This window comes from Lynx canadensis, chromosome A2 (assembly GCF_007474595.2).
Source record: "Lynx canadensis isolate LIC74 chromosome A2, mLynCan4.pri.v2, whole genome shotgun sequence".
Classification (NCBI taxonomy): domain Eukaryota; kingdom Metazoa; phylum Chordata; class Mammalia; order Carnivora; family Felidae; genus Lynx; species Lynx canadensis.
In genome coordinates this window covers 12769033-12794422 of record NC_044304.2, presented here as the reverse complement: position 1 = coordinate 12794422, position 25390 = coordinate 12769033, and the positions used below count along the sequence as shown (strand labels likewise).

At 58.2% G+C, this 25390-nt stretch overlaps 4 protein-coding genes across 5 annotated transcripts; 1 reads left to right on the top strand and 3 right to left on the bottom strand.

The window, feature by feature from the left end:
• Positions 1-157: 157 nt before the first annotated feature.
• DDA1 (DET1 and DDB1 associated 1) lies at positions 158-7923 on the bottom strand. The gene is made up of 5 exons (XM_030303932.1): positions 7817-7923; positions 3204-3284; positions 2913-2964; positions 2027-2088; positions 158-844 (listed from the first exon to the last, which is right to left on the bottom strand). Exons 1-5 carry the CDS (start codon positions 7817-7819, stop codon positions 734-736), a joined length of 309 nt encoding a protein of 102 aa, XP_030159792.1. The 5' UTR covers positions 7820-7923; the 3' UTR covers positions 158-733.
• Positions 7924-8974: 1051 nt separating this feature from the next.
• Positions 8975-10138, bottom strand: MRPL34 (mitochondrial ribosomal protein L34). The gene is made up of 2 exons (XM_030303903.1): positions 9949-10138; positions 8975-9710 (listed from the first exon to the last, which is right to left on the bottom strand). Exons 1-2 carry the CDS (start codon positions 9993-9995, stop codon positions 9497-9499), a joined length of 261 nt encoding a protein of 86 aa, XP_030159763.1. The 5' UTR covers positions 9996-10138; the 3' UTR covers positions 8975-9496.
• Positions 10139-11953: 1815 nt separating this feature from the next.
• On the top strand, positions 11954-18152 carry ABHD8 (abhydrolase domain containing 8). Of its 2 annotated transcripts, none has more exons than XM_030303898.1 (5): positions 11954-12134; positions 13378-14125; positions 15737-15907; positions 16051-16267; positions 17461-18152. In XM_030303898.1, exons 2-5 carry the CDS (start codon positions 13386-13388, stop codon positions 17629-17631), a joined length of 1299 nt encoding a protein of 432 aa, XP_030159758.1. In that variant the 5' UTR covers positions 11954-12134; positions 13378-13385; the 3' UTR covers positions 17632-18152. The 2 variants fall into 2 exon arrangements, with proteins under 2 accessions (XP_030159758.1, XP_030159760.1); XM_030303900.1 differs by lacking the exon at positions 11954-12134 and adding an exon at positions 12832-12919.
• A 906-nt stretch (positions 18153-19058) lies between these two features.
• Positions 19059-25328, bottom strand: ANKLE1 (ankyrin repeat and LEM domain containing 1). Its single transcript, XM_030303895.2, has 9 exons — positions 24632-25328; positions 24407-24559; positions 23848-23953; positions 23604-23748; positions 22603-23376; positions 22264-22441; positions 21374-21533; positions 21139-21268; positions 19059-20881 (listed from the first exon to the last, which is right to left on the bottom strand). The coding sequence occupies exons 1-9, from the start codon at positions 24853-24855 to the stop codon at positions 20694-20696; spliced, it is 2058 nt and encodes a 685-aa protein (XP_030159755.1). The 5' UTR covers positions 24856-25328; the 3' UTR covers positions 19059-20693.
• Positions 25329-25390: the final 62 nt, after the last annotated feature.

Below are 25390 nucleotides of genomic sequence, written 5' to 3'. Positions count from 1 at the left end.
CTGAGCGAGGCGGCCACAGCAGGCCCGTGAGAGAATCCAGTGGGTCCCAGGGCCCCAGCATGTGGGGGGGGCCCTCTTGGCTCCTCTTGGTGGTGATGAGACGACTCTCAGTGACTCCGTCCTCTGGGGCTGAGGCATACGGAGCCGAGACGCGAGGTCGAGTAGGAAAGATCCTTTTATTGGGGTGGACACGGAGCACGCACTAGTCCATGATAAAATGACTTAAGAGAAAGATCCGGAAATGCCGACTTCTCCCCCTGGCACACATTCAGAGCAAAGCCTGGGCACGACACAGGTCCAAGCCAAGTCTGTAAGGCCCGGACTGGAGAGCAGGAGCAGAGAGAAGGGCTCCCACGCATGCTGCCGGGCCACAGCAGGGCCCCGGCTCTAGGCCCTTGCAGACACGCTCTGGTTTTTCCGGAGGAGAACTGGGGGCTTGTGGGGGCACAAAGGGGGTTCTGGGGGGGAGGGGTTGTGAATAACAATGTTTTTTAAAAAGCATCTACCAACATCACACTACTGGGTCTGACGTCCCCTTTAACCATCGCTTGGTACATTTTACAGCATAAATAAAAACTCAAGGAAAATAAATACATCGGCTCCTATGAGGTTGGAAGTGGTATGGATTGTAGGGCGGGGGGTGGGCCGGTGGGGGGCAGGGTGGGGGGCGCTTACACAAGGCGGGCGGGCGAGGAGCAGACAAGACAGGAGGCGCCTGTGGGGAGCGAGAGTCTTAAGTGTCCTCGTGCATGTCCGGGCTGTCGGTCCGTGCGACCTTGCGGGGGGGCGCCGAGCTCTCACCCTCAAGGTCCACTTGCTCCTGGTCTCTCTTCTTGGCGGCGTTCTGAGAGGCAGGGCAAAAGGGGGGGCGCGTGAGTCTTCATCTGGGTGAGCCCCTGAAAACCTGCTGCCAGGCCTGCAGCTGGGCACTCAGCCCAGGGCCTCCCCTGCCTGCCTGCCGGACCGCCCCGGGCTAAGCCACAGTCTTCGGGACCGCCAGCCTCAGACTGCCAGGCATTTCCCGGGCCCTGTGAGGAGTCGCCACAGCCGGCCATGACCCACGCTCTGCACGGAACACTCTGGGGAATAAGCCACCCAGCCAGAGGGCAAAGAGCACCCATGAGCCACCCAGGGAAGGCGTGCATTGCCACGGAAGAGGAAAGCAGGCCTGTGTGGGAAAATCTCCTTTCCCCCACGGTGGGAACCCAGGTCTGCCGGGGCTGGGGAGGAGGACAGGGTGGGCCACGCAGCTGAGATTTTCAGAGCAGTCACTTCATCATGGGGTCCTCCTCCAACCTCACCCACAGCAGGCCACTGTCTGATGCTCAGTGTTAGGCAAGACCCCCCAGACTGACTGTGTTGCAGAACGCACGCGAGTTTTCATTAAAGAAAAAGAAAAAAATGTCCTGTGTAAAAAGGCAGCCTCGGGATGGGGGTGGCAAGACCTTTCACTGCAACTACACCCTGTTGTGTTGCCTGGAATTTTTTTTTTTTTAACGTTTAGTTATTTTTGAGAGAGAGAGAGAGAGAGAGCGAGCAGGGGAGAGGCAGAGAGAGGGAGACAGAAGATCTGAAGTGGGCTCTGTGCTGACAGCAGAGAGCCCAATGCGGGCTCAGACTCACAAACCACAAGATCACGACCCGAGCTAAAGTCAGACACTTAACCGCCCGAGCCGCCCAGGCGCCCCATATTGCCTGGAACTTTAATCATGTGACATTTCACCATTAGACAAAGATTTTCGGCAATAACGCTAAAGTCTGTCTGCTGCCCGGGCCATGCTGGCAGGCTGTGGAGAGCCAGGCCTAAGCGGCAGTCAGGCCTCTGTACCTCCTGACAAGCTCCTACCCATCCCTGAACGCCAGAACCGTATGGCCTTGGCACGCCGTTCACTGCTCTGAAATGCTCTTCCCTCCCCTAGACTGCCTGGCAAACTGCTATTCAGCCACCAAACAACCCCCACTCAGAGCCCCTCTGCTGGCCATCACCGTTGCCATGAGTTCCGGCACCTGACCCCAGGCACCTTACCTTTTTGTCCCATTGCTGATGTAGGTAGCGCAAAAGGATGTTTGTCTTTTCTGTCACAATGACTGAGGAGAAAAGGTGGAGAAAGTTGCAGGAAGAGGCTGCAGGTGGCCCAGCCCCCACCCCGGCCTGCGCTGCCCCTCCCAGGACAGGCCCTCGCCCCTCCCTGGTCTCCAGCCTGGCTCTGCCTGGGTGACTGCGTGGGGACTCCGAGTCTGCACCCCCAGCACGGGAGAGCTCGGGAAGCCTGGTGCTTTTGCTCCAACACACAGCTACTACTGGGGGCCTGAGCCGGCTGCTCCAGCTGGGCCCCTGCTTCCTAGGGAGCCCCGGGACCTCCGCCGCACTTGGGGCTCCACCCCCAGGTCGGGGAAGGAAACCCGGTACACGGGTCCAGGCAGACCAGGAACACAGACCTATACAGCTGTGCCCCGGTGAGCACAGAACCCACCCGGCAAGGTCCAGGTAGGTTCCTTTCACAATTAAAATAAAACACAACCACGATAACCTTCAGGTCGTCCTGCTCTGCGCGCTCTGTGCCTTTCTCTGCGGGCCCCTCCACCTGGCCGCCCCCCTCCCTGAGCTGCCCACCCCAGGCTGGGCGGGGACCCCTCCCCACAGTACGCGGCTCAGGGTCTGCGACGCGGTGCTGGCAGGGGACACCCAAACTCATGGGAGGTGAAGGGGAGGGGGCCGGCGAGCAGCAGATGAGAGCTGACGAGGGCCCCCTCGGGGCCGCATGTGGACGCCAGCATGTGGAGATCAGGAGGCTCCCGGAGAAAGCCAGGCTTCCAGCTGCTGACAGGCATCCCGGAGCTCACCACCCGCACCGCCCTGGGGCCCTTCCCCTCGGCAGCCAGGCTGAGACAGGCTGACAGAGGCCACTTACTCTGTTCAGATGGGTACTCCCGCGTGGGCAGGTAGACTGAGGGACGACGGTTCTGCAGGAGAGTCGGGGAGTGAGGAGAGCAGGCAGGCTGACTGGGGTCCCCCACCCCTCACCTGGGCACCCACCCTCCCACAAAGACAACGGTGTGCAAGGATGTGGGCGGGGCTGGGCTCAAAGACCAGCCTGTGTTCCCGGTGGGACCTCACGGTGTGTCCACGTCGTGCCCTGCCCCCGCCCCCCCCCACCCCGGCAGCTCCAGAACCACTCCCAGCACCCGGAACGCGTACTCACCGAAGCTTTGCACACAGAGTCGGCGTGAAATCGACTAAAATTGCTTTTGTTGTAGACAGGCAGGCCTTTCAAAAAATCTGCCTAGAAGACAGGGAAGATGGTAAGTGAGACAGGGCAGCAGGTCGGGCCATCCCTGGGGTGCCCGTGGGACTGGGCTTCCAGCTGACTTCCAGGTTCCTTCCTCAGGTCCTCCCGTGACGTTTTCCAGAATGCACCCTTAAGCTGGCTACCTGAGGTGCACACTGTTGGGACCAGAAGAAAGTAGCCCTGGGATAAGTGAGCGTTCTCTTCTGGGGTCCTCACAACAGCCCTGTAACCAGCTGAGAGGGGGGAGAATGGAGGCTGAGCAAGGAACAGGGCAGGGAGTCGAACCCGGGCCCAGACCTTCCCTCTGTGCTTGCTGAATATTAAACACCTGGTCTCGTTTCCACATATCCACCATCCCAGAGACCTGGGATGGAAAAGGGCTTGGCTACCCTAGAAAACCCTGTGGGCCAGAGTGACCGTAAACAGGGGTGGGGGAGCAGGGCCCTGGGTGAAGGGGAGAGGGCAGCCGGGACACAGGCTGCTGTACGGACACAGGAACCCAGGGTCAAATGAGCTCCCAAGTCCTAAGAAAACTCAGAAATCCAAGTCTTAGCACGCCGTCACCAGGTTGTTCAAGGTGGCTGGGCTTTTCAGAAAATGCTGTGTGGACCGAAGCAGACAGGTCTGTGAACAAGAGTCAGCTCAGGGGTTGCTCCTGGGGTCCAGTGAACTGGAGGCCGCCCCGCGAAGGGAGAATGGCCTGTCCGTGGCACGGAGCCAGGCCCGTGCGGCTGCCGGGAGCCAGCACCAGAATTCATTCACAGCCCTGACCTATCGAAAGTCCTTCTTCTCTGACACTTTGGCATGAGCTGGGCAGGAAAGGGTGAGCTGTCTGGAGGGGAAAGGCCCTGACTCTGGGAAGGAAGTGACTCTCAGCCATAAGACGGGGGCGATAAAGGCGAGTGAGAGCCAGGTCCACCTCAGGAAACTGAGGCACGAGAGCCTGAGGGATGCTTGGGGAAGGATGATGGCCAAGAGTTTGGGGTGACTTCTTAGCAGAACAGGAGGGCGGCACTGTCATCAAGCCTGGAGTGGGGCAGGTGGGCAGGGGTTCCTCACATGGCCCGCCAGGGGCTGGAGTCACCCCATAATAAAGACGAGGAAATGGAGGCAGAAAGGTCACATGGTCCTCATCTGCGTTCACCCAGCCCCACCAAGAAAACAAGAAACCAGATTTTACCCAGGTTCACCCAACCTCAGAGGCCAAGCTCCTTGTTTACACGACATGCCAGTGCCTCAGTTTCCCTTCCTGAAAACCAAGGCCTCAGAGGCCCTGCAGGTCACATTAACCCTCCCTTGGGAGATCCATCCGCATACCTGAGCCAGAGCTCAGCAACGTCAGGGAAGCAGCTGTCCAGGTGATGCCCCCCACCCTCTAGGGCAGGTGAGAGCAGGTACCTCTGTAGGGCCCAGCCCTCCCTCTCCTGGGCCCTAGCGAGACCTCGGCGGCACGGACCAGCTAGAGAAACTGGAGTGTGGGTCAGCCTCCCCCACCCACTCAGGAGGCATGACGTCTGGGTGACCCACTGCCCTGGAGCCAGCTCAAAGCCCCTCAAATTTGCCTCCTCCATCCCAGGACCCCTGCCCCAATTCCACCCCAGACGGCGGAGCCAAATTCATCCATCCAGCAAGGTTTTCCTCAGGCTCCTACTATGTGGCAGGCCCTGCACCAGGCAGCGGGTTCCTGGGGGGAAGGCACAACAGACCCGCTCTCGGCCCTGGGAAGCACGGAGTACACAGGGACACAGGTGAGACTCGAAGAGCTGGTGAGTGCTGAGTGGCCATGAGGACAGGGTGTCGGGAGGGGACTGTGAGATCCAGGACAGCACTGGGGAAAGCTGTGACTGATTTGGGGGCTCAGGAAGGGCTGCCCAGAGGCAAATGATGCAGGCACTGAGACCTGAAGGGTGACGAGGGGCTCCTGTCCCTGCTCAAGCCCCTCCAAAGCCCTGGCTCGGCTTGGCCCATGCTGTCCTCCTGCCACAAAGCCCCTCCATCTGTGCTGGTCCTGGGCCACCCTCGCAGAGTGCCCCTCCCTTCTCCATGCCGGAAACACCCACCAACCTCTCTGCTCAGCTCCAAACCCCCTCGGCCCCTTCCCTCTCCCCACGCCTTGAGAACCTCTGCTAGAGCCAAAATCACACCCCGATGAGGTCACTCGTTTCTATGTCCATCTCCCTCGCTGGACTGGCTCCTCCCTGAGGGCAGAGGGCAGGGCAGGGCTGTCTCCATCCTGGACCCCTGGCAGGGCTCACATGGAGCCAGGTGGCAGAGTGGTGAGAGGTGCAGAAACCCCACAACCTGCACTCAATCCTGGTCGGGGCCCTCATTGGCTGGGTGACCTGGGGCAAGTGGCCCCCCAGCCCAGGAAAGAGTTTCTCACAGAGCTCCCTTGAAGGCCAGCTGTTAGCATCAGTGTGTCTGTGCTGAATAAATGAATGAAGATGGGATGACCGGTACTTCCTGTCAGCCAAGCAGGAAAACAAGGCCTCGGGCACAGGAGAGAAATCCTCACGCCAGCCGGCCAAATCCTAGCCAAAGCTGGGCCCAGAAGCTGTGCACCTGGCTCAGCAGACAGTCACCGAACATGTGTGTGCCATCCCCAGGCAGGCAGTCCACCAGTGAACCCACCCAAAGAAAGAGGAAAAGAAATAATGTGCCAAGAGAGGAGAGACAAGGGGCCTCCTGAAGTCAGGAAGGGCTCCTCTGAGGGGGTGATGTTCACAGGAGAAAGAACATTCCACGCAGAAGGAGCAACAGATGCAAAGGCCCTGGGGTGGAAGGGACTCAGAGTGTGGGGACATGAAAACAAGGACAGTGTGGCTGGAGCTGGCAGAAGAGATGAGAAGAGTAGAGATGAGATCACAGAGGTAGACGGGGCCTTGGGGGCGAGGGGGCAGCTGGGGTCTCATCTGGGTTACAAGAAACCCCCAGAGTAGGGCACCTGGGTGGCTCAGTCGGTTAAACATCAGACTTCGGCTCAGGTCAAGATCTCGCGGGTTCCTGAGTTGGAGCCCCACTTGGGGCTCTCTGCCTTCAGCGCCGAGCCTGGTTCAGATCCTCTGTTCCCACCCACGCCCGCCCCTCCCCTGCTCAGACTCCTGCACAAACTTTCCCTCTCTCTCTCAAAAATAAATAAACATTGAAAAAGAGAGAAAGAAAGAAAGAAAGAAAGAGAAAGAAAGAGAAAGAAAGAAAGAAACCCCTAGAGTATCTTATATGCTAGAAAGTGGTATAATGAGAGTTACATTTTAAGTTACAAGCTCGCTCTGGTTCTGGGTGAATTACAGGCTGCCGGGGCGGGGGAGGGGGGGGGGTGGGCATGATGGAGGTAAGGTTACCAGGGAAGAGGCTGGGGCGGGCGTCCAGACAAGTGGTGGCAGGGCCTAGACCAGGGTAGGGAACTGTGGACGAATTCATGATGCAAAGATCCTAGAGGCAAAGCCATCAGAACTTCTTATGGACTGGACGTGGGGGACGAGATTGCAGCAATGAATCAAGGGACAACACCCAGGCTTGGGGACCCACATGCTAAGGACCCACTTTCCCCTCTCCTACTTCTTTTGCCTATCCCTCACCACATCCCGTGGGTTGTGGGCTCGGGCCCTGGGTCCAGGGACCACGGGGTTTTGACTTGCCCTGCAAAAGCTTGCATCACCTCTGTCAGCTCTGGGGTGGGGGTGGGGCCTTCAGCACAACTCTGATGCCAAGTCACCATCCCCCTCTGCAGGCTGGGGGACGGACCCCAAAGAACCACTATAACCAAAGCCAGGATGAGCGCATGGCCCAACCAGCTGGCATTATTCCCACCTCAAGATGAGAAGCCAGCTGGGAGAAGATGTCACCAGCCCCAAGTCACCCAGCTCATCTGTTGAGCGTTCACTGTCCTAAGCCCTTCACGAAATCAGTTCTCTCAATTGTCACAACTCTATCAAGTCTGGACTATTGCTACCTCCATTTAACGTAGAAAGGCCTGGGATCGGAGAGATGAAGTTGCTCCCTCCTAGGGGCAGGTCCGGGCCCGGAATCCTGGGGGTGGGATCAGGGCTCTGGGGGACCTGGGCAGTCTGTGATGTCGCACTTCCTTTGGCTACAAAGCCCCACATGTCACGAAGTCAAGCCCCCTCCCCCGCCCCAACGCCCAGGCCAGCTTCCCAAATCCTCATGAACTGGAGACACCCAAGCCGGGGAAGCTGAGGACAAGGCCTGAAATGGGGGGTCTCGGGAGACCCCATCCCCACCCCCACCGATTTCCGGGGGAGCACCGACCCGGAAATGAATGGGTTGTCAGGGCCTGGAAGCCTACATGGGGTCAGGGGTCGGAGAGAAGGAGCTGGGGTGGGGTCAGCAGGAAGCTCACAGCAGGGTCCCGAGGTTGAAGGTTATAGGGCAGAGCGAGAGGCGGGGCGGGGCCTGAGGGGGCCGGGCTGGGAGGTGAGGGGCTTCAGGGATTACTAAAGGTGGGTGGGCCCGCGGCGCCATTTTGTCGAACGGAGGGGGAGTACGGGCCCAGCAGCCTCTCTCACCATCTTCTGTTTCCTCCGTCGCTGCCTCAGCCACCGCCTCAGCCACCGCCGCCGCCACCACAGCCGCCTTCTTAGCCGCCGCCGCACAGTAACTTCCAGCCACGGCACAGCCCACACTGATGGCGCCGCCGCCCCCCCTCATTGGCTTGCACTCTAGCCCCGCCCCAGGGATAGCGGCCTCTGCGCGCTTCCATTGGCCAGATCCCACTAAGTCACGCGTCCATTGGCCACCACACCTCCTCCTTTGGTGGTCAAGTTCGGTTGAGGAAGCAAAACCCCGCCCGGGAATTGGAGGCGAAGGCGCAAAATCCGGAAGTGGGCGGAGGCCGTGCCCCCGAAGTCTCTTGGGATTTGTAGTCCACAACTCGGGGAGGTTCCGCTAGTCTCTCGACTTTCTAGCGTTTACTTCACTTTTTCATGTGGTGGCTCATGGAGTTTCCACAGCAGCCCCGGAAGACAGGGACCCACCGTAACACTCCCAGCCTCCTCCCCAGGGTCCTAACCTGTTAACAGATCTAAACTGTTCTGCACTTGCTGCTTAATATCTTTCAACTGACAGCTCAGATTCTCTTGTCCAAATGCCCCCGTGGCTCCCCAGTCCCCCAGGGATACAGTCCCATCTCCCTGGCCCCGAATTTTGGAACCCTCCGGCATCTCTCAGGCACCTTTTATCTTGACACCTGGGTCTAATCCCTTCTCCCTTTGGGCCCTCCCAGATCCTGGTACTTCTCCCAGGAAGCCTTCTCTGATTTCATTCTTCCCAAGTCTAAGCCAGGCACTTCCTCTAGAGTCCCACAGCCCTCGCAGTCCTCCTCTCAGCCCTGACTCCGCTGTCTCCGAGCTGCCTGGGTACAAATCAAGTGCTCCTACCCTGCCCACCAGACTGATAGCCTGCCAAGGACAAGGACCCGACCGACACCCAGTACATAGGAAATACTCAGTAGTATTAAGTGGAAACTATGAAGTATTACTATTCCAACAACACAGCAAAGGAGAAACAAGCACCTCAATTCATAGAAGCCAAATGAGCCTCAGAGGGTTAAGGCCTTTGCTCAAGGTCATACAACGCATCCCCAAGGAGCAAGTGAATTCCAACACCAACCCCCTCCCCACAAGCCTCCCCAGACCTGTGGAAAATTATGACAGGTAGAAGACAAATGGAAATTCGGACATTTATTAGACACTTAATGGTATTAAGGAACAACGTTAACCATTTTTTTAGGTGTGAAAAGTTGTTTTGGTTATGTTCTTAAAAGGCCTGTCACCAGGCCTGGAGTGTTTAAAAAGGTTTTTTCTAGAAGAGATGCATTCTGATATACTTACAGAAGAAATAACCCGATGCCTGAGATTTGCTCCAAAATAACACAGGAGGGGGCAGGTGGGTTGTGGGTAACTGGTGGTCAGAGCTGTGTACAGAGTACACGGGGTTCACTGTGCTATTCAGTGGGCTGTTGCCGTGTGTTCAAAATTCTTCCTAATTCAAAAATCGTAGAAAGGGACTAGGTCTGACTTCCTACTCCCACTCTCAGTCCAGCCCCAGACTTCTCCCCCTGGGCCAACCCCATAATTTGAGGTGCACGCATGTCTGAGTCGTCCGGGCTCCCCACAAAAGCAACAGCAAGAGAGGTCCCAGGAGAGACAAAGGCTTTAATGGGGGTCCCGCGGTCGGCGTCGCAATCCTCAATGGCTCAGAGACTTCCGGCCTTTGTGCATGCGGCGAAGGATGACCTGGACGCCGGCCGGCGTGCTCAAGCGCCGGATCCAGCCGTGTTTGTGCTTGCGTTTGATGTTGCTCGGCTGATACTCGTTCCCGCGCGCCTTTCCCCGGTTCTGCTGTGCGGCGAGGAGTCCCCAGGCGTCGGGGAGTCCCAGCCAGGCCCGGGGCTGGAGCCACCTGCGGGGGTAGAGAGACGGTGCGAAAGGTCAGAGGGGGAGCTCTGTGACTTCGGCGTGACGCTCAACCAGTCTGGAGCCTCGGCTTCCCTATCCGTGCCGGGACGGAGCCTGGCTGCAAGAGGCGCTCCATAAAGGCGCAAGGCGTTGGCAAGTCATGTTGTCCGTATACAGCTGGCACCAGCGCCGGACACCGCCGTTGCTTCCAAATTTGGGGAACGATCCCCGTAAGGACTCACCTCAGGCGGCCCAACTGGCGACCTAGGGATCCGACCAAGAAAGCCATGTCCAGCCGCCCGTCGCGCGGTCCCCACGCCGGCTATTCCAAAGCTTATAGGCTCTGCCGCTGCAGTGCGAAAACTTATGGGAAATGTAGTTTCTCCTACAGCGGAGCCCAATGGCCACCGGGTCCTCCTGGAGTTGCAGTTCTGCGCCTGCGTCCCATCTGTGTGCGCGTCCTTGCCGGCAAGGGAGTGTACTTCTTCATGTCGACCAACAGGTGGCAGACGAACGGCATCTCTTCGGCATGCGCCTGCGTACAAGACGTTGCTGGGAGCCGTCGTTCCTTCTCCCGTCGACCAGCAGAGGGTGCCGGGAGGTGACCGTGGGCGCAGCTGGGGGCAGCCTCAGGAAACGGCTGGTTGATCCTCCTTCCCCAGCAGGAGGCAGGCAGATGGCACACAGCTGGCTGGCAGCATTTCTAAGGGCCCAGCCAAGTCTCTGCTCTTTGGCGGGGTGCCCAGGAGACCTGAATTGATGTTGGCCGGATGTCCTTGGGGTGGTCCCTGCTCCTCTCGGGGATTCAGTTTCTCAGTGTAAAACTCATGTTTCAAGCTTGCCCTTGGTGGTGGCTCCATTCAGGCCCTAGAAAATTTTTTTCTAATACTCATATCTGAGCCCTTTCCCTTCTCACACAGCTTCTATGGCTCCCCATTGCCCCACGAAAAATACCCAGCTCCTCTGGCAAGCATATGAAGCCCTCCATACACACACACACACACACAATAAATTTCAGCGACACTTTCCAATGCCTGATGTTCCCCTATTCATCTCCCCCGTCCCCAGTCATCTTTTAAAGTCCTCGGATATTTTCCTCTTCCCCAACCCCCTCCCTCCCTTTGGCCCAACCGTGCCCCTGTATAGCTCTCCCCAGACTCTCCCCAAAGCCCAGGGACCCCTCAAGGGCCAGGCTTGGGGCTAAGTCGCTGCAGGCTCCCCGGAATCTCCCAACTTGGAGGGCCCAGAGAGGGGCGAAGGGGACTGTTTACTGCATGAATCAACTGTAGTCTCCCAGGAGCACCCTGAGTGGGCAAGAGTGGGTGGTGGGACCTAATCCAGCTCTGGCAGCAAATTCCAGGAGCTGGGAGTGGGCAAGGAATGGTTAACCCCTTGTCCTCTGAAGTCCATCCTACCTGCACCATCACTTAGCAAACCACTACTAAGTGAGTAGTATTATACTACTAAACCAGTACAATAATCGTGTCAATAATGTATTGAGCACTTATCGTGCTGGGTGTTTTTAGCTGCATAGCAAACTCAGGGGATTAATTTCATAGAGAAATAAGGAGTCTCAGAAAAGTGGCTGGCCCAAGGTCACATATCAACAAAGGGCAGAGACTGAATTTGAACCTTGGGATCTCTGACTCCAGCTGGGACCACGGAGTCACCGGTTAAATTGACCAACGGTTAAACTGGCTCGTCTGTGAAATTCCAATTCATCTGTTTAAGGTTTAACGAATAATAATTTCCGGAACTTGATATCACAAAGCCGTGGTTTTAAGTCCACTTCTGCCCTACAGTCCCACATCTTGCCTTGTGACTTTGTGCCCTTCATGAGCCTCAGTTTCCCCACCTGAAATTGGAAAGATCTGGGAACCTCTAGAACAGAAAGGTCAGCACAGAGAGAGGACCATGGGGCCCCCTTTGGAGGGTACAGGGCAGTTTGGAGGCAGAGGCTAGCCGAGGGGATCCTCTTCGCAGTAAAGAGCTCCAGCTGCTACCTCCCAGGAGCTCCGCAGACCCCGGTTTGGGCCCCCTTCTCGGCCTTGGGGCCAGGCCCAATCCCTCCCTCCACCTTGTTAAGCCCCTAAAGGGGGCGGGGTCGTTACTTCATGAGCCCGCCTCCATCCCCGAGCTGCGGCCTCTGATTGGCAGTCTAACTAGGCCAGGTCGGTTCATAGCTGTGATTGGCCGAGGTGCCTGACCGTCGGCATGCGGCCCTCCCCCCCCGGAGAGAGAATTAAAGGGCCGGCTCTCTGAGCGGCCGCGGGATGCCCCCGCGCTGACCGCCGTGGGCCCGAGGCTGCCCGCGTAGACGCGCCTGGGTCGACCCCGTGCCACCATGTAAAACGGCGCCGCAGGCGGACGCAGGATTCTCCGCCCGGGACCCCTCCGCCCTGCCCTGGGCTACGGGGCCCTCGATGAGGTGAGCGGGGAGTGGGCTCTGGGAGGGGGGACACGAGGTCCCCGGGGCTTCCACTTCGGAAAGGGGTGTGCACAAAGCCAGTGCTCGGGCTCTTAGGAACCCACAGAGCCCCAGTGGCCTCAACCCCGCCGCAGGGCTGACTAGCAACGGAGAGGCAGGGATCTGCCTCTGGGGAGGGGACCTGGCGTGGCGCATTTGCGTCCCCCTCCGCAATCCAGGGTTGGGATCTCAGTGGAGTGAGAGGCGAGACCTGCTCCCCCTCTATCATCAAGTCTGGGCCATCACAGGCCGTGCCTTTGGCGTGTCTTATCCCCAGGGCTCACAGGATGGGGACGGGGGTGGGGGGGAGGGGTTCGTCCCATCTCCAGGCCCTAGACAATGGGGGTGCGCTGCACGGGTATCCCCCTTGAGTTATGTAACAGCCTGTGGTTGCCATGGACACGGAGGGGGGGAGAGCCCAGGGAGCAGGATGGAGGCCTGGAGGCCCCCAGGGAGGGTTTTACCTTCTCCATCCTCATCACCTTTGGGGATTGTGTGTCAGACCCCCCAGAAACCAGAGCACTGACTGGGGGTCGGGGGGTGGGGGGGCGTACAGAGTGTCCGGGCTTCAGCTTGTCCCTCTGTGAAACAGACCCAGTCTGGGTCTTGGGGAGCTGGACAAGCCTTTTGGAGCTCAGTCCCTAACTCCCTCCCTGAGGGCCTCACCTTTCAGGAGCCAGGTTCAGAGGCCTGGGATGGGGGCTCGCTGGAATCTGCACCTTTTTAGATGCCTTCAGAAGCATAAAGTAAGTTAGTGAGAGTGTGTGCATGAATGGATGGATGGATGGATGAGTGAATGAGTGAATGAATGAATGAATAAATGAATGAATGAATAGGCTTAGGAAGCCATAACTGCTATAATCCTCAACTGGGGGGGAGGGTCCTCATTTGCTACAATGTCTCCTCCTCCAAGAAGCATCCCCTGACTATACCACCTTCCCTATGGACACCTCTTGGGGTCAGCCATAGCCAGGTCCTTCTCTCCAGGATAGACTAGGTTAGCCCAGGAGGGTGGCCAGCCACCATGCAGGCACTGACTAGACTAAACATCTTGGTGCTTGACTGGCTGTCGCCCTCCAAACACTGGGGGCCAGAAGTACCTCCTAGTGCAGCTCACCTGCCCCAGGTGCAGGGATTGGGTGCTGTGGGGGTGGAGGGTTCCTCATGTAGATGACCCCTGAGATGGATGTGGCCCCACTTCCAGGACACGCCATGCTGACCGGGGTGACCGACGGGATCTTCTGCTGCCTACTGGGCGCACCCCCCAACGCTGTGGGGCCGCTGGAGAGCGTCGAGTCCAGTGATGGCTACACCTTTGTGGAGGTCAAGCCTGGCCGTGTGCTGCGGGTGAAGCATGCCGGGCCTGCTCCAGCCCCCAACCCACCTCCACCACTGCCAGATGCTGCCCAGGGGGACCGGTCTGGCTTGGTCCGCTGCCAGCGCCGCATTACCGTGTACCGCAACGGGCGGTTGCTGGTGGAGAACCTGGGCCGGGCACCCCGTGCTGACCTCCTGCACGGGCAGAATGGCTCCGGGGAGCCGCCGGCCGCCCTAGAGGTGGAGCTGGCGGACCCGGCAGGCAGTGACGGCCGCTCGGGCTCGGGCAGCGCCGGAAGTGGCAGTGGTGGCCGCCGGCGGCGAACCCGGCGCCCCAAGCGCACCATCCACATTGACTGTGAGAAGCGCATCACAAGCTGCAAAGGTGCCCAGGCCGATGTGGTGCTCTTTTTCATCCACGGTGTGGGCGGCTCCCTGGCCATCTGGAAGGAGCAGCTGGACTTCTTTGTGCGCCTGGGCTACGAGGTGGTGGCACCCGATCTGGCCGGTCACGGGGCCAGCTCCGCGCCCCAGGTGGCCGCAGCCTACACCTTCTATGCGCTGGCAGAGGACATGCGCGCCATCTTTAAGCGTTACGCCAAGAAGCGCAACGTGCTCATTGGACATTCTTACGGGTGAGCCGACGCTGGGGCGGGAAGGGGGGTGAGAGATGGGGGGGGGGGGGGGGGGGGGGCCAGGACGGGACACCCCCTCGCCAAAACGCTGCTTCCTCTCCTTGAAAAAATCTCGTTAACATCTGTAACAAGATAGGGATTGCCGCCACTGCTATCGTTTCATATTGTTTTAAAGCAGTGTTTCTGAGCCCCGGCACCGCTGGTATCTTGGGTTAGGTCTTTCTTCTCTGTGAGGGGCTTTCATGTGGCTGTTGGATGTGTGGCAGCGGCATCCCTAGCCTCTACCCGCTGGTTGCCACTGGCGCAACGGCCTGGTGATGTTCATGACAATCTGAAGCGTCTTCAAATATTGCCCCGGGTCCCCTGGCCGGCAGAATCACCCCTGGCTGAGAACCACTGTCTTCAAGTTCAAAAAGCAGTTGCTCTGAAGACCCCAAGGCCTCCAAGGAAGGGCTAATTAGAATCCTGTAAAGTCTTTTTCCAAGGACGCGGGTTGCTGTAATTTTCACTCTCCCTTAAAGGGGTGACAGATAATACCATCTAGCATTTAGGTGAGTGCTCACTCCGTTGGAGACTGGACCTTGGTGCCTGATCACTGCCAAGGGGTACTATTCTCTCCTTTTTCTTTTTTTTAATAATTTTTGTGAACGTTTATTCATTTTTGAGAAAGAGAGAGAGCGTGAGCAGGGGAGGGGCAGAGAGAGAGACACACACACAGAATCTAAGCTGTCAGCACAGAGCCTGACGTGGCGCCCAGACCCACGAACTGTGAGATTATGACCTGAGCCGAAGTCGGACACTTACTGGACTGAGCCACCCTGGCACAGTTAAGCCCACCTCACTCTTGATCGCATCCTGTCCCTCTTTACAGCAAGGGTTGGCAAGTTTTTTCTCCATGGGCCAGAGAGTAAACATTTTAGGTTTGCAGGACGTATGGTCATCTCTGTTGGAACTTTACAACTCTACTTTTGCTATAGCAAAAAGAGCAGCCATAATTGTAAACCAATGGGTGTGGCTGTGTTCCGGTAAAACTTTATTTGCTAAATAATTTACAAATGTACCCAATGGTGAACTTAGTTACTAGTTTACTGGTTTACAAAACAGAATGGCTATAGCCCACAGGAACTGGGCCGCTGGGGGCTCTCTCTTCAGGCTGCACCTCTCCCCCTGCATAAGGCAGGCTGACGTGCCACGTTCAGAAGCTGGAGACAGACTATCCTTAAAGGGAAGGGATACATAGCAAACAGGGACCTTCTCTGGGAAACCAAAGGATTTCATCGGATTGCTTCCTTAACACTTGACAATAAGTAACTCTTACCCCTTTGGGGGTCATGGTGGCTTTGAGGATCTGAGGAAAGTTCTGGATTTGGATCTTCTCTCCAAAAAAGAAGAAAAAAGAATTTACCCTCAACACCTATATAGTTTTACAATTTGGGGGCATTTCAAATGCCACACGCATCCCTCCCATCCAGTGCCCATGGGCCCCCGGGGAGGAATGTTGGCCCTCGAGGACCTGCCTCTGAGTGAGGGAGGGCATTAACTCCCTCGCTTACTGTATCCTGCTGACTCCCACCCTTCAACCCTCCCCACCACCCCCCTCCCCACCGACAGTGTCTCCTTCTGCACGTTCCTGGCACATGAGTACCCAGACCTGGTGCACAAGGTGATCATGATCAACGGCGGGGGCCCCACGGCATTGGAACCCAGCTTCTGTTCCATCTTCAACATGCCCACGTGCGTCCTGCACTGCCTGTCACCCTGCCTGGCTTGGAGCTTTCTCAAGTGAGTGACCCTGGCCCTGGCCGACCCTGGCATCTCCCTGAGTTGGGTGGGAGGGGGGGGCTGTACTGCTGGACTGGCATTGGGGGGCACCCCTGGTGGCCCAAGCTGGCATGAGGGCTCCAGGAATGCCTCCCCACCACCAGGGCCGGCTTTGCCCGCCAAGGAGCCAAAGAGAAGCAGCTGCTAAAAGAGGGCAACGCGTTCAATGTGTCGTCCTTCGTTCTGCGAGCCATGATGAGCGGCCAGTACTGGCCCGAAGGTGATGAGGTCTACCATGCTGAGCTCACTGTGCCTGTCCTGCTCGTCCATGGCATGCACGACAAGTTTGTGCCGGTGGAGGAAGACCAGCGCATGGCTGAGGTAGGGCCTTGGCACCCTGGCCCCCACACCCCGCAGATCCCCCTGTGTGCCTTGTGCTCCAGCCCCAGGAAACTGAGAGCTAAGATTAAGGGAGGAATCCAGAACGTGGGGCTGCCCTGGACAGGTATTAGGTTACGTGCTTTCCCCATTGCACATCAAAGGTGCTCTTTACCGCTGGGGTTGGTAGAAGTGACCAGGGACGCAATACAGAATTCTGGGAGAGGGTGGGCCAGAGGATCTTTAGGTCAGAGACTACCAGGAAAGTGTTATGGGATCCCCAGCACTTGGAATAGCTCTGGACCAGCAGTTCTGAACCAGCAAGGATTCTGGCCCCCGGGGGACATCAGAAATGTCTGCGGCCTTTTTTTTTTTTAATGTTTATTTACTTTTGAGAGAGAGAGAGGGAGACACAGAATCCGAAGCAGGCTCCGGGCTCCCAGCCGTCAGCACAGAGCCCGACACGGGGCTCGAACCCACCTGAGATCATGGCCTGAGCCAAAGTCGGACGCCCAACCGACTGAGCCACCCGGGTGCCCCTGAAATGTCCGCAGACTTTTCTGGTTGCCATGAATGGGGAGGAGGGGCTTTTGCCATCTGGTGGGTGGATGCCAGAGATGCTGCTCAACATCCTTTGATGAACAGAATGGCTTCACGGTAAAGAATGATCCCCTAACAAGTGTCAGGAATGCCAAAGTTAAGGTTTCCGGCATGAGAGACCTTGCCTTTCTGTCTGTCTCGGGGATTATCACCCAGCAGTGAATTTGCTCCCTACGGACATGAGGCAGTGTCTGGAGGCTTTTTAAAGTTGTCACACTGTGGACTGAGGGGAGTGAGACACTGCTAACTGGCATCTAGTGGGTCAAGGCCAGGGACGATGCTCAACATCCCACAGGGCATGGGACACAGCCCCCACCACGGAGAATGATCTGGCCCTAAATGTCAGTAGTGCTGGGGTTGAGAAAGCCTGCTCTGGACGTATCGTAGGCACCTAATAAATGTTGAATGAATACTGAGTCGAGCTCCACTGGGGCGGCAGGCAATTCTCTGCGTCCAGCTTGGATGGAAGTAGAGGGATGAAGGGTAGAGCATAGGAGGGACTTCCTAATGCTGCAGGCGTGGTGTGGGGGTGGGCTTGGGTGCCCCACGAGGCACCATTCTACGTTGCCACCCTGAGCCTGTGCCCCTCCCCGCAGATCCTGCTGCTGGCCTTCCTGAAGCTCATTGATGAAGGCAGCCACATGGTGATGCTGGAGTGTCCGGAGACGGTCAACACACTCCTCCATGAATTCCTGCTCTGGGAGCCCGAGCCCTCGCCCAAGGCCCTGCCCGAGCCCCTGCCCGCGCCCCCAGAAGAGAAGAAGTAGCCGCTGGGCCGGCCGGGCATCGGGCATCGCTTGGTAAGCCGCGGAGCAGCAGGAGGAAGCCAGGAGCAGCCCCACGTCCGCCGCGCGGACCACCTGGGCGGGCTGTTCGCTCCGGTGGGCGGAGTCAGGGCAGGGAGACGCCCCCAGGCCGGCTGGGTGGGGCACGGCATTCTCCGGAGCCAAGTGGGTACACCGGTCTCCGCTTCCATCCTGCCGGACCCATCGGTGTTTGGGGCCGCAGCCAGAACCCCCGTGGAGGATGACCTTGTACAGAAGTCCCTGCCCCTCAACGCCACGGCCGAGGCAGGCCCCCCCACCCCCTCTCTGTCTTCCGTGTCAGCCGTGCTTGATCCTGGGACCCTCGGGGCCCCGCCTCATTGCCCGAGACCCCCCCCTACCCCCCATTTCTTGGCGCTGGGAGCTATTGTTGCCCAAGGGAGAGGGGAGGGATGGGGGGGGGGGGGGGGGGCGCCACTGAACCTGCACATCTCAACTTGTAACTCAATAAAAAGAAGCGACAATCTGAGTCTCCGGACCTGTGCTGGGTGACCGCAGGGCAGGGTCGTCCTGAGCCTGAGTTTCCCCATCTTGCAGGCTGGGCTGATGAGGGTCCCACCCACTCAGAGATGAACTGCAGAGAAGTAAGGGCGTTGGCTGGCCAGGCTTACTTCCCGAGTTCTCCCTCCCTCCTCAGAATGCAGGGGCTTCTTGGGCAGTATTCCCAGAGCAGAGACAGGCGGTGAGCTCCCCGTCCTTGGAAGGCAGGAGGCCGTCCAACTGAGGTTCATACAGCGGTTAAGGTGAGGATCAGTAGATGTTGCGTGGGTTGCAGTAGCCATAATTGAGTGCCACCTGTATACAAAGCTCTGTGCCAAGTGCCTGACACCATATTCGTTGAGTTCCTTTTATCCCACGCTACAGGGCAACTTGGTACCTTTTACTCTCCATCCACTTTATCTTCCAACTTGGTTTAAGGCCACTTTTGTCGTGAAGAATTTTTATGTTGGAGCCAATGAATCTGTCTTTTTTCATTTTTGGCAGAAGGATTTCTTCTATATTTTCGTACTTTTTTCTTTTTAGTTTATTTACTTATTTTGAGAGAGAGAGAGCAGGAGCGGTGGGGGGGGGGCAGAGAAAGGAGAGAGCGAGAGAATCCCAAGCAGGCTCTGCGTGATCTGAGTTGAAATCCGGAGTCAGATGCTTAACTGAGCCATCCAAGCGCCCACTCCTCTATATTCTTTTTTTTTAATGTCTATTTTTAAGAAAGAGCCAAGGCACATCTGCGCACACTTGAAGGAAGGAGGAGCGGAGGGGGAGGAAGAGGGAGAGGGAGAGAGAGGATCCGAAGTGGGCTCTGCGCTGACAGCTGAGAGCCCCACGTGGGGCTCAAACCCACAAACCCTGAGATCATGACCTGAGCCAAAGTGATTGCTCAAGGGACTGAGCCACCCAGGCGCCCCTCCTCTGTATTTTCTAATGTGTCTCGAGGCTTGTGTGGACGGTGAGGGGAGAGCATTGTCCCTTTAGTTACTGCATCTTTGGTCCTTTCCCCACTGGTTTGTGAGCCCACCTTTAGTTTAGCGTGGGGTTCTGGTTGAGACAGTGTCCCCCCCCCCCCCCCTAGCAAATTCTGGAGACATGTTTTATTGCCACAACTGGGGATGGGAGGAAGTGGGTGAAGCCCAGGGATGCTGTCCTGACATCCTACAATGCACAGGACGGCCCCTACTGCAAAGAATAATTTGGCCTCAAATGACACTAGGGTCCACCTTGGGAAACCCTGTTAGACAAAGCCCATCTCTTTGGGGTCTTTTTGGGGGGTGGGGGTGGGGTCTCTGGATTCTTTCCCAGTGACTTCTTGGTGAATTCCTGGGCATATGGCACACTTTTCATTGCTATCACTTTACCAAGAGACTTGGGTCTGGGAGCCCTCCGGGTCTTACACGTGAGGAACGAGAAGCTTAGAGAAGTTTCTTTGGTTCGGTTAAAATGGTTGAGTCCCCCCACTCACACACAAAATGGTAGAGCCCGACCCACTCCAGAGGCCCGGCCCCTAATTACCACACCAGCCACACCCCACGAGTAGCCAGGGGCTCAGCCCTCAGGAATCGAGGCGGGTGGGAACCTCAGCGCAGGTTACCTCCCGCCCCCTTCAGGACCTGGTTCGCTGAGCCACGATGATGGGCAGGGGAATCAACCCAATGAGGCGGCGGATCCTCCCAAATCTAAATACACCGAAAGCTTGAAGAAGCTACTTCTGGAAACTAAAATGATCCCGCCAACACCTCACCAGGATGACAGCTTGGCATTTACTAAAGCTCTAAGCATATGTGAAGTCTGATGTGGTACAGCATCGCCAGGAAGTGGCGGTTAGTTATTCCGTTTTACGGTGGAAGAAACAGTGGCAGAGAAACAATGTCCGGAGGCCCGAGTTGCACAGCTATCCTGGGGAGGGCTGGTCGCTCACCCACACACCCTGTCGACCTCCCCAGCTCTGCCCACATATCACCACACACAGCCGGCCCCTGGAGAGCATCATGGCACCTCCCTTCCCTAAGAGACTTTCCACCAGGGCAGACGGGCTGCCTCTGGCTCAGTGCCGGGCTCTGAACCACACATTGCACTGCATGGCTTCGTTTACTCCCATCTCCACAATGACCCTCTGAGGTGGCACTCCTCACTGTCCCCACTGTACAAAGTAAGGAAACTGAGCCTCAGAGCGACAAATTCCCCAGTCCATCCCACACGTGAGTCCCCTGCGTCTGGGAGATAAAAGCGGACTGTACAGACGGGACCAAACTGCCAAAGCGTTAGCATGTTCGGAAGCACTAGAACATTCCAAAGAACTTCTGCTTCCCTATTTGTCCTCCTCCCATGACAGGAAGCTCATTACCTCTCCAGCAGGTCCATCTGTAACAAAGTCCTCCCTCAGCTTGAGGGGGGGGATATGCCATGCTGCCTGCCCCCCCACCCTCCGGGCTGCGTGCTGGAGATGGGGGGCTGATGTCGGCATGGGGCAGCTGAAATATTCAAACACCCCGATCTCTACCTAGGCTGGACGGTCAAGTCCCCAGTACTCCGCCGCGGGCCTGGATGTCCTGGGGCCGCAGCTCTCGCTCACCCTCGGCCAAGAAGACAAGGAGGGCGCGGTGCAGCAGATGCACCCCCAAGCGGCGTCGCCGGGTGGGTGGCCAGCTCGCCACCACTCCATAGCAGTGTCCTTGTCTCTGGTTGGTCAGTGTCTGGATGCCTGGAGAGATTAGGGGTGAGGTCACAGGGGCATCCTTGGAACCCCCTGGCAGAAGTGACAGTGAACCCACTGCATATTACCCTTAAGCAGGGACAAACCAAAAGAGCAAAATATGTGCACATGAAGGTACACAGTTGGTGCTCAATAATTGCTCATTGGCTGAATGAATGAACAGCTCTGAGAGGAAAGGGGTGAGGGAATCAGTAGATCAAGTGCCCCTCATGTGACTCCCCCCACCTCACAAGTCAGGCACCTACCTAGAGCATCCACAAGACACGCCTCTCGAGTATAAGCCTCCACAGCAACCACATGTTGGAAGCAATGCAGGGAGACAACACCACGACCACTGGCCCAGATGTCCAAGATCTGGCGCACTTTGGGGCAGGCCTAGTGGGCCAGGGTGGGGTCAGGGACTGTCCTCCAATCCCCTCCTTCCTTAACCTCCCCAAGACCCAGCTGCCCCTGCCATGACCCTGATCTATATCCTCACACCTGCTTTCTTGGCTGTCGACGGTGGCTGAGGGCCTCCCAGAGGTGGACATCTGGCCGGGCCCGTGTCCCTTTCCCCACATAGAAGATGGCATGGACAAAAGTCCGAAGGCGTTCAGCTGGGGTCAGTGAGAAGGCTCGGGCTGGCAGGTCCTGAGTCTCCCTGGATGAAAGGGGTCACTCAGAGAGGAAGAAGTGATGACAGCTGCCCCGGAAACAGTTTCTAAGTTCGCAAAGCAACTCGAATCCGAGTCCAGTGAGCCCCTTCCAGGGCAGAGAGCGGTGGATGCTCTCCAAGGACACTCAGTAGCTTGAATGGGGTCTAACCAACCTTTTATAGATAAAGGAGCTGATGACCAGACAGGGCTGGTGCCCCTTTTAAAGATACAAAGCAGGGGCGCCTGGGTGGCTCAGTGGGTGAAGCACCCAGTTCTTTGATTTCGGCTCAGGTCGTGATCTCACAGTTTGTGAGATGGAGCCCTACATCAGACTCTGCACTGACAGCGCAGAGCCAGTTTGGAATTTTCTCTCTCCCTCTCGCTCTGCCCCTCCCCCACTTGCACGTGCGCATGCACTCTCTCTTTCTCTCTCTCTCAAAATAAACAAATAAATATTAAAGATACAAAGCAAAGGGGCGCCTGGGTGGCTTAGTTGGTTGAGCGTCTGGCTCTTGATTTTGGCTCAGGTCATGATCTCACGGTTCGTGGGTTCCAGTCCCACGTCAGACTCTGTGCTGACAGTGTGGAGCCTGCTTGGTATCCTCTCTCTCCCTCTCTCTCTGCCCCTACTCTATTTGCACTTGCTCTTTCTCTCTCTCTCAGAATAAATACACTTAAAAAGAAAAGGATACAAAGCAGACCAATCCCAGAATTTTCTATCCCTGCCCCAAGTACCTGGGGTCCAGCAGCAGATACGTGAAGCTGGACTTCACGACCCCCTCCCTCCACCTTCTCTTGGGGTCCGGCCGCTCAAACTGCTGGGCAAGCACATCCTCATCTGCCTGGGCATCTGGGATACAGCCTGTCCGCAGGGCTTCGGCCAGCTCTGGGCTGTGCCCTGAAAAGTCTGAGCCTGGGGCGGGCAGGGTGTGTGTGTGGGGGAAACTGAGTCAAGGCAGACAAATGAAGGGGTTGTTCCCAGACATAAAGTATAAAGGAGGGAGGACCGAGAGCCAGGGGTCTCCAGGGATCCCTGGAAGTTCCTTGGACTCTGGATGCCCAGAACAGACTAACCAGGAGCAGCACGGGCTTCTTCCAGCCGTCGGAGGCGGTACGTCCGAGTGAAGGGTGTGATGGGGCCAGGGTTCTTGCCAAGTGCTCGGAGCCCTCGAAGTATCTCCAGGTCTGTCATGGCAGGGACTGGAGGGCACCAGCGAGAGGGGACAGGGTCCCTGCCCCCTGTGGAGCTCGCCTCATCCTCTGTCAGCCAGAGGGCAGCCACATCACTGTCGGGGGACAACTCTTCGTCTTTCAGGAAGTGAACATGGGGGAGTCCAGGCAGTGGCTCCCGAGGGGAGCTCTGCGCAGGGCTCCGGTCGGGGAGGGCTACGGGGGAGGGGGAGGCATCTGGCGAAGTCAGAGTCAGGGCCTGCAGACAGGTATTTAGTTCTGCCTCCCTGTCTGCCGCAGCAGCTCGATGTACCAGCTGTGGGGTACCTGGGGACCTTGGCGTCCTCTGGGAAGGTCGAATAGTAGGCATGAGTCTCTGCTTGGTCTGGGGAGATGACCTAGCCCAGGAGGAGGTGTGCGGGGCTGGGTCTTCAGTTCCAGAAGCTTCAATCGCGGTGACAAAGGAGGCATCTGAGCTGCAGTCCCACTGTCCTGGGTGGTACTCCAAGCTGCTATCCTTGTCAGCAATCTCAGGGCGGGCCAGGTGGCGGGGGAGTCTGGGGCCAGCTTCCAGGCCTATGTCCCTGCCATCACTCCTGCCCAGTGCTATGAAGCCCAGCGTCACATTGGGAAGTCCAGAGGGGCTGGCGTCCAGCCCCTTTCCCCAGGGGTTTGGGCCTGAAGTAGGGGATGAGAGGGAGGGTCAGAGAGGAAGGGTGAAGCGAGCCAGAGCCAGAGATGGGGGTTGGATCAGACAGAAAGAGTCGCAGGGAGGAGGGAAAGAATGGGAGGCAGACGGTTTACCGGCCGCACCGCGTGTGAGCCAGAACCAGAGAGCGGTCATCAGAGAGACACGCAAAACTAGATCAGAGATTAAGCCCCGAGGACGCGCAGGCGCCACCCACCGCCAGGCTCGGGCTCAGGCTCAGGCTCCTGGCTCTCTGCCCGGGTCCGGGTCGATGTCTGCGTCGGAGTCTGGAGTGCCCGAAGGACGTGTGCGCAATCCTGGTGCCCCTGCTGCTCCGCCAGGTCCAGCGGCCCGAGTCCGTCCTGCGGCGGTTTGGTCAGCAGGGGGCACCCGAGGCCCTTTTCCCTCCCTTCCTCGCTCCCTCCGGGTCCGCCCCGCCACTGCGGGCGCTGGGTTCCCACCTGGTCGCGCAGCGTCGGGTCCGCTCCATGGCCCAGCAGCAGCTCCAGGCCGTGGCGACAGCCCCAGGCGGCAGCCACGTGCAGCGGCGTGAGCGCCTCGACCGATCTGGGGCAGGAGCGGAGGAGAGGTCAGCGGAAGAGGGAATGAGATCTCCGCCTCCGGACCCCGGAGACCGGGCTCTCGGCCCCCTATCTCCACCGCCCCCCACCCCACCCCCCAGCCTGAGACACCACTCTTGGATCCTAGACACTGCACCCTCGGCCAGACTCAAACCTCTGCTCTCTGACCCTAGATAGAGCTCCTACCGCCAGATCCGAATCTTTGATCCCTACTTGGCCCGAGCGCAACCTCCCATCCCACCCTCAATCTGGCACCGTAGCCCCCGCCCTTGGATCTTTAGGAACCCGCCCCCAAGTCCCCAAGCCCCACCCTTGGGCCCCGAGTCTCCGCCCTCGGGCTGTGAGATGCCCTCTCCAGGACTCCCAGTTCTCGCCCTTGGATTCGGGAAATCCCTCCCCTGCGCGGATCACTCCGCCCCGGGTACGGGCCCCGCCTCACCGAGCGTTAGCATCCCCGCCCCGGTGCAGTAGGGCCTCCAGGCAGCGCAGACCGCGCGAGTGCCGGGCTCTAGCCGCCAGGTGCATGGCTGCCACGCCATCCGCGAGCACCAGGTTGGGGTCCGCGCCGCGGCGCAGCAGTTCTTCCACGGCCCTACGGACTGGGAGGTCAGAGTGGACCACGACCCTCGCCCCACCCCCCGGCCCGCCCAGCCCTCGCCCTCACCGCGGCTCCTCCTCCCGCAGCGCTGCCCGCAGCCGTCGCGCCAGGCCGGCCGCCGCGGCCATGCCCGGGATGCCCCCGGGCCCTGCCGCCCTGCCCGTCAATTTCGAACTTCCCGCGGCTCCCTTGTGCGCACGCGCCGCTCCACCCCTCGCCTCCGGTCTCCGGGTGCCTCCGGAGCGTAGTGTCCCCAGCGGAGCGGAGCTACGGCGCACCCGCGTCCACATCAGGGTTCGGGACTTCTAGTGCCTGCGGGGGCCCGCGACACCGAGTGGCGCTCAAGCAGGGTCTGGGGCCGCCGATAAGGACCCGGGCGGGTGGAGGCCACCGAGGGTGTCATTATCTCCTCTCAAAAGCGGGGAAATGCGAACGCACCCTGACGGAGGAGGTGGAGCTGCGTCCCGGGCCCAGAGGTGCCCACATGCCACTGTGTCTCCTGGAACGTTTTGCCCAGGCGGGCTCCACCGACGGACACGACCCAGATACCACGTAAGGTTTCAATTAACAGCTCCCACCTCCATGTCCGTGTCGCCCGTTTTCACTCCTGGGGAAACAGGAGTCCGTTACTTTGGAGTGCCGGCCGCTGAGGGCCTTCATTTTCCCATCTGCAAAATGGGAGAATAATCCCTTCCAGGCTGGTGTGAAATTGAACGGGTTTCACCACAGGGATCTGGTACATAGGTGCCCAATAAATGCTCATACGGAGGAAAAGCTGGGTTTTTTGTTTTTTTCTTTTTTTTAATATAAGAATCTAGCTGCTAG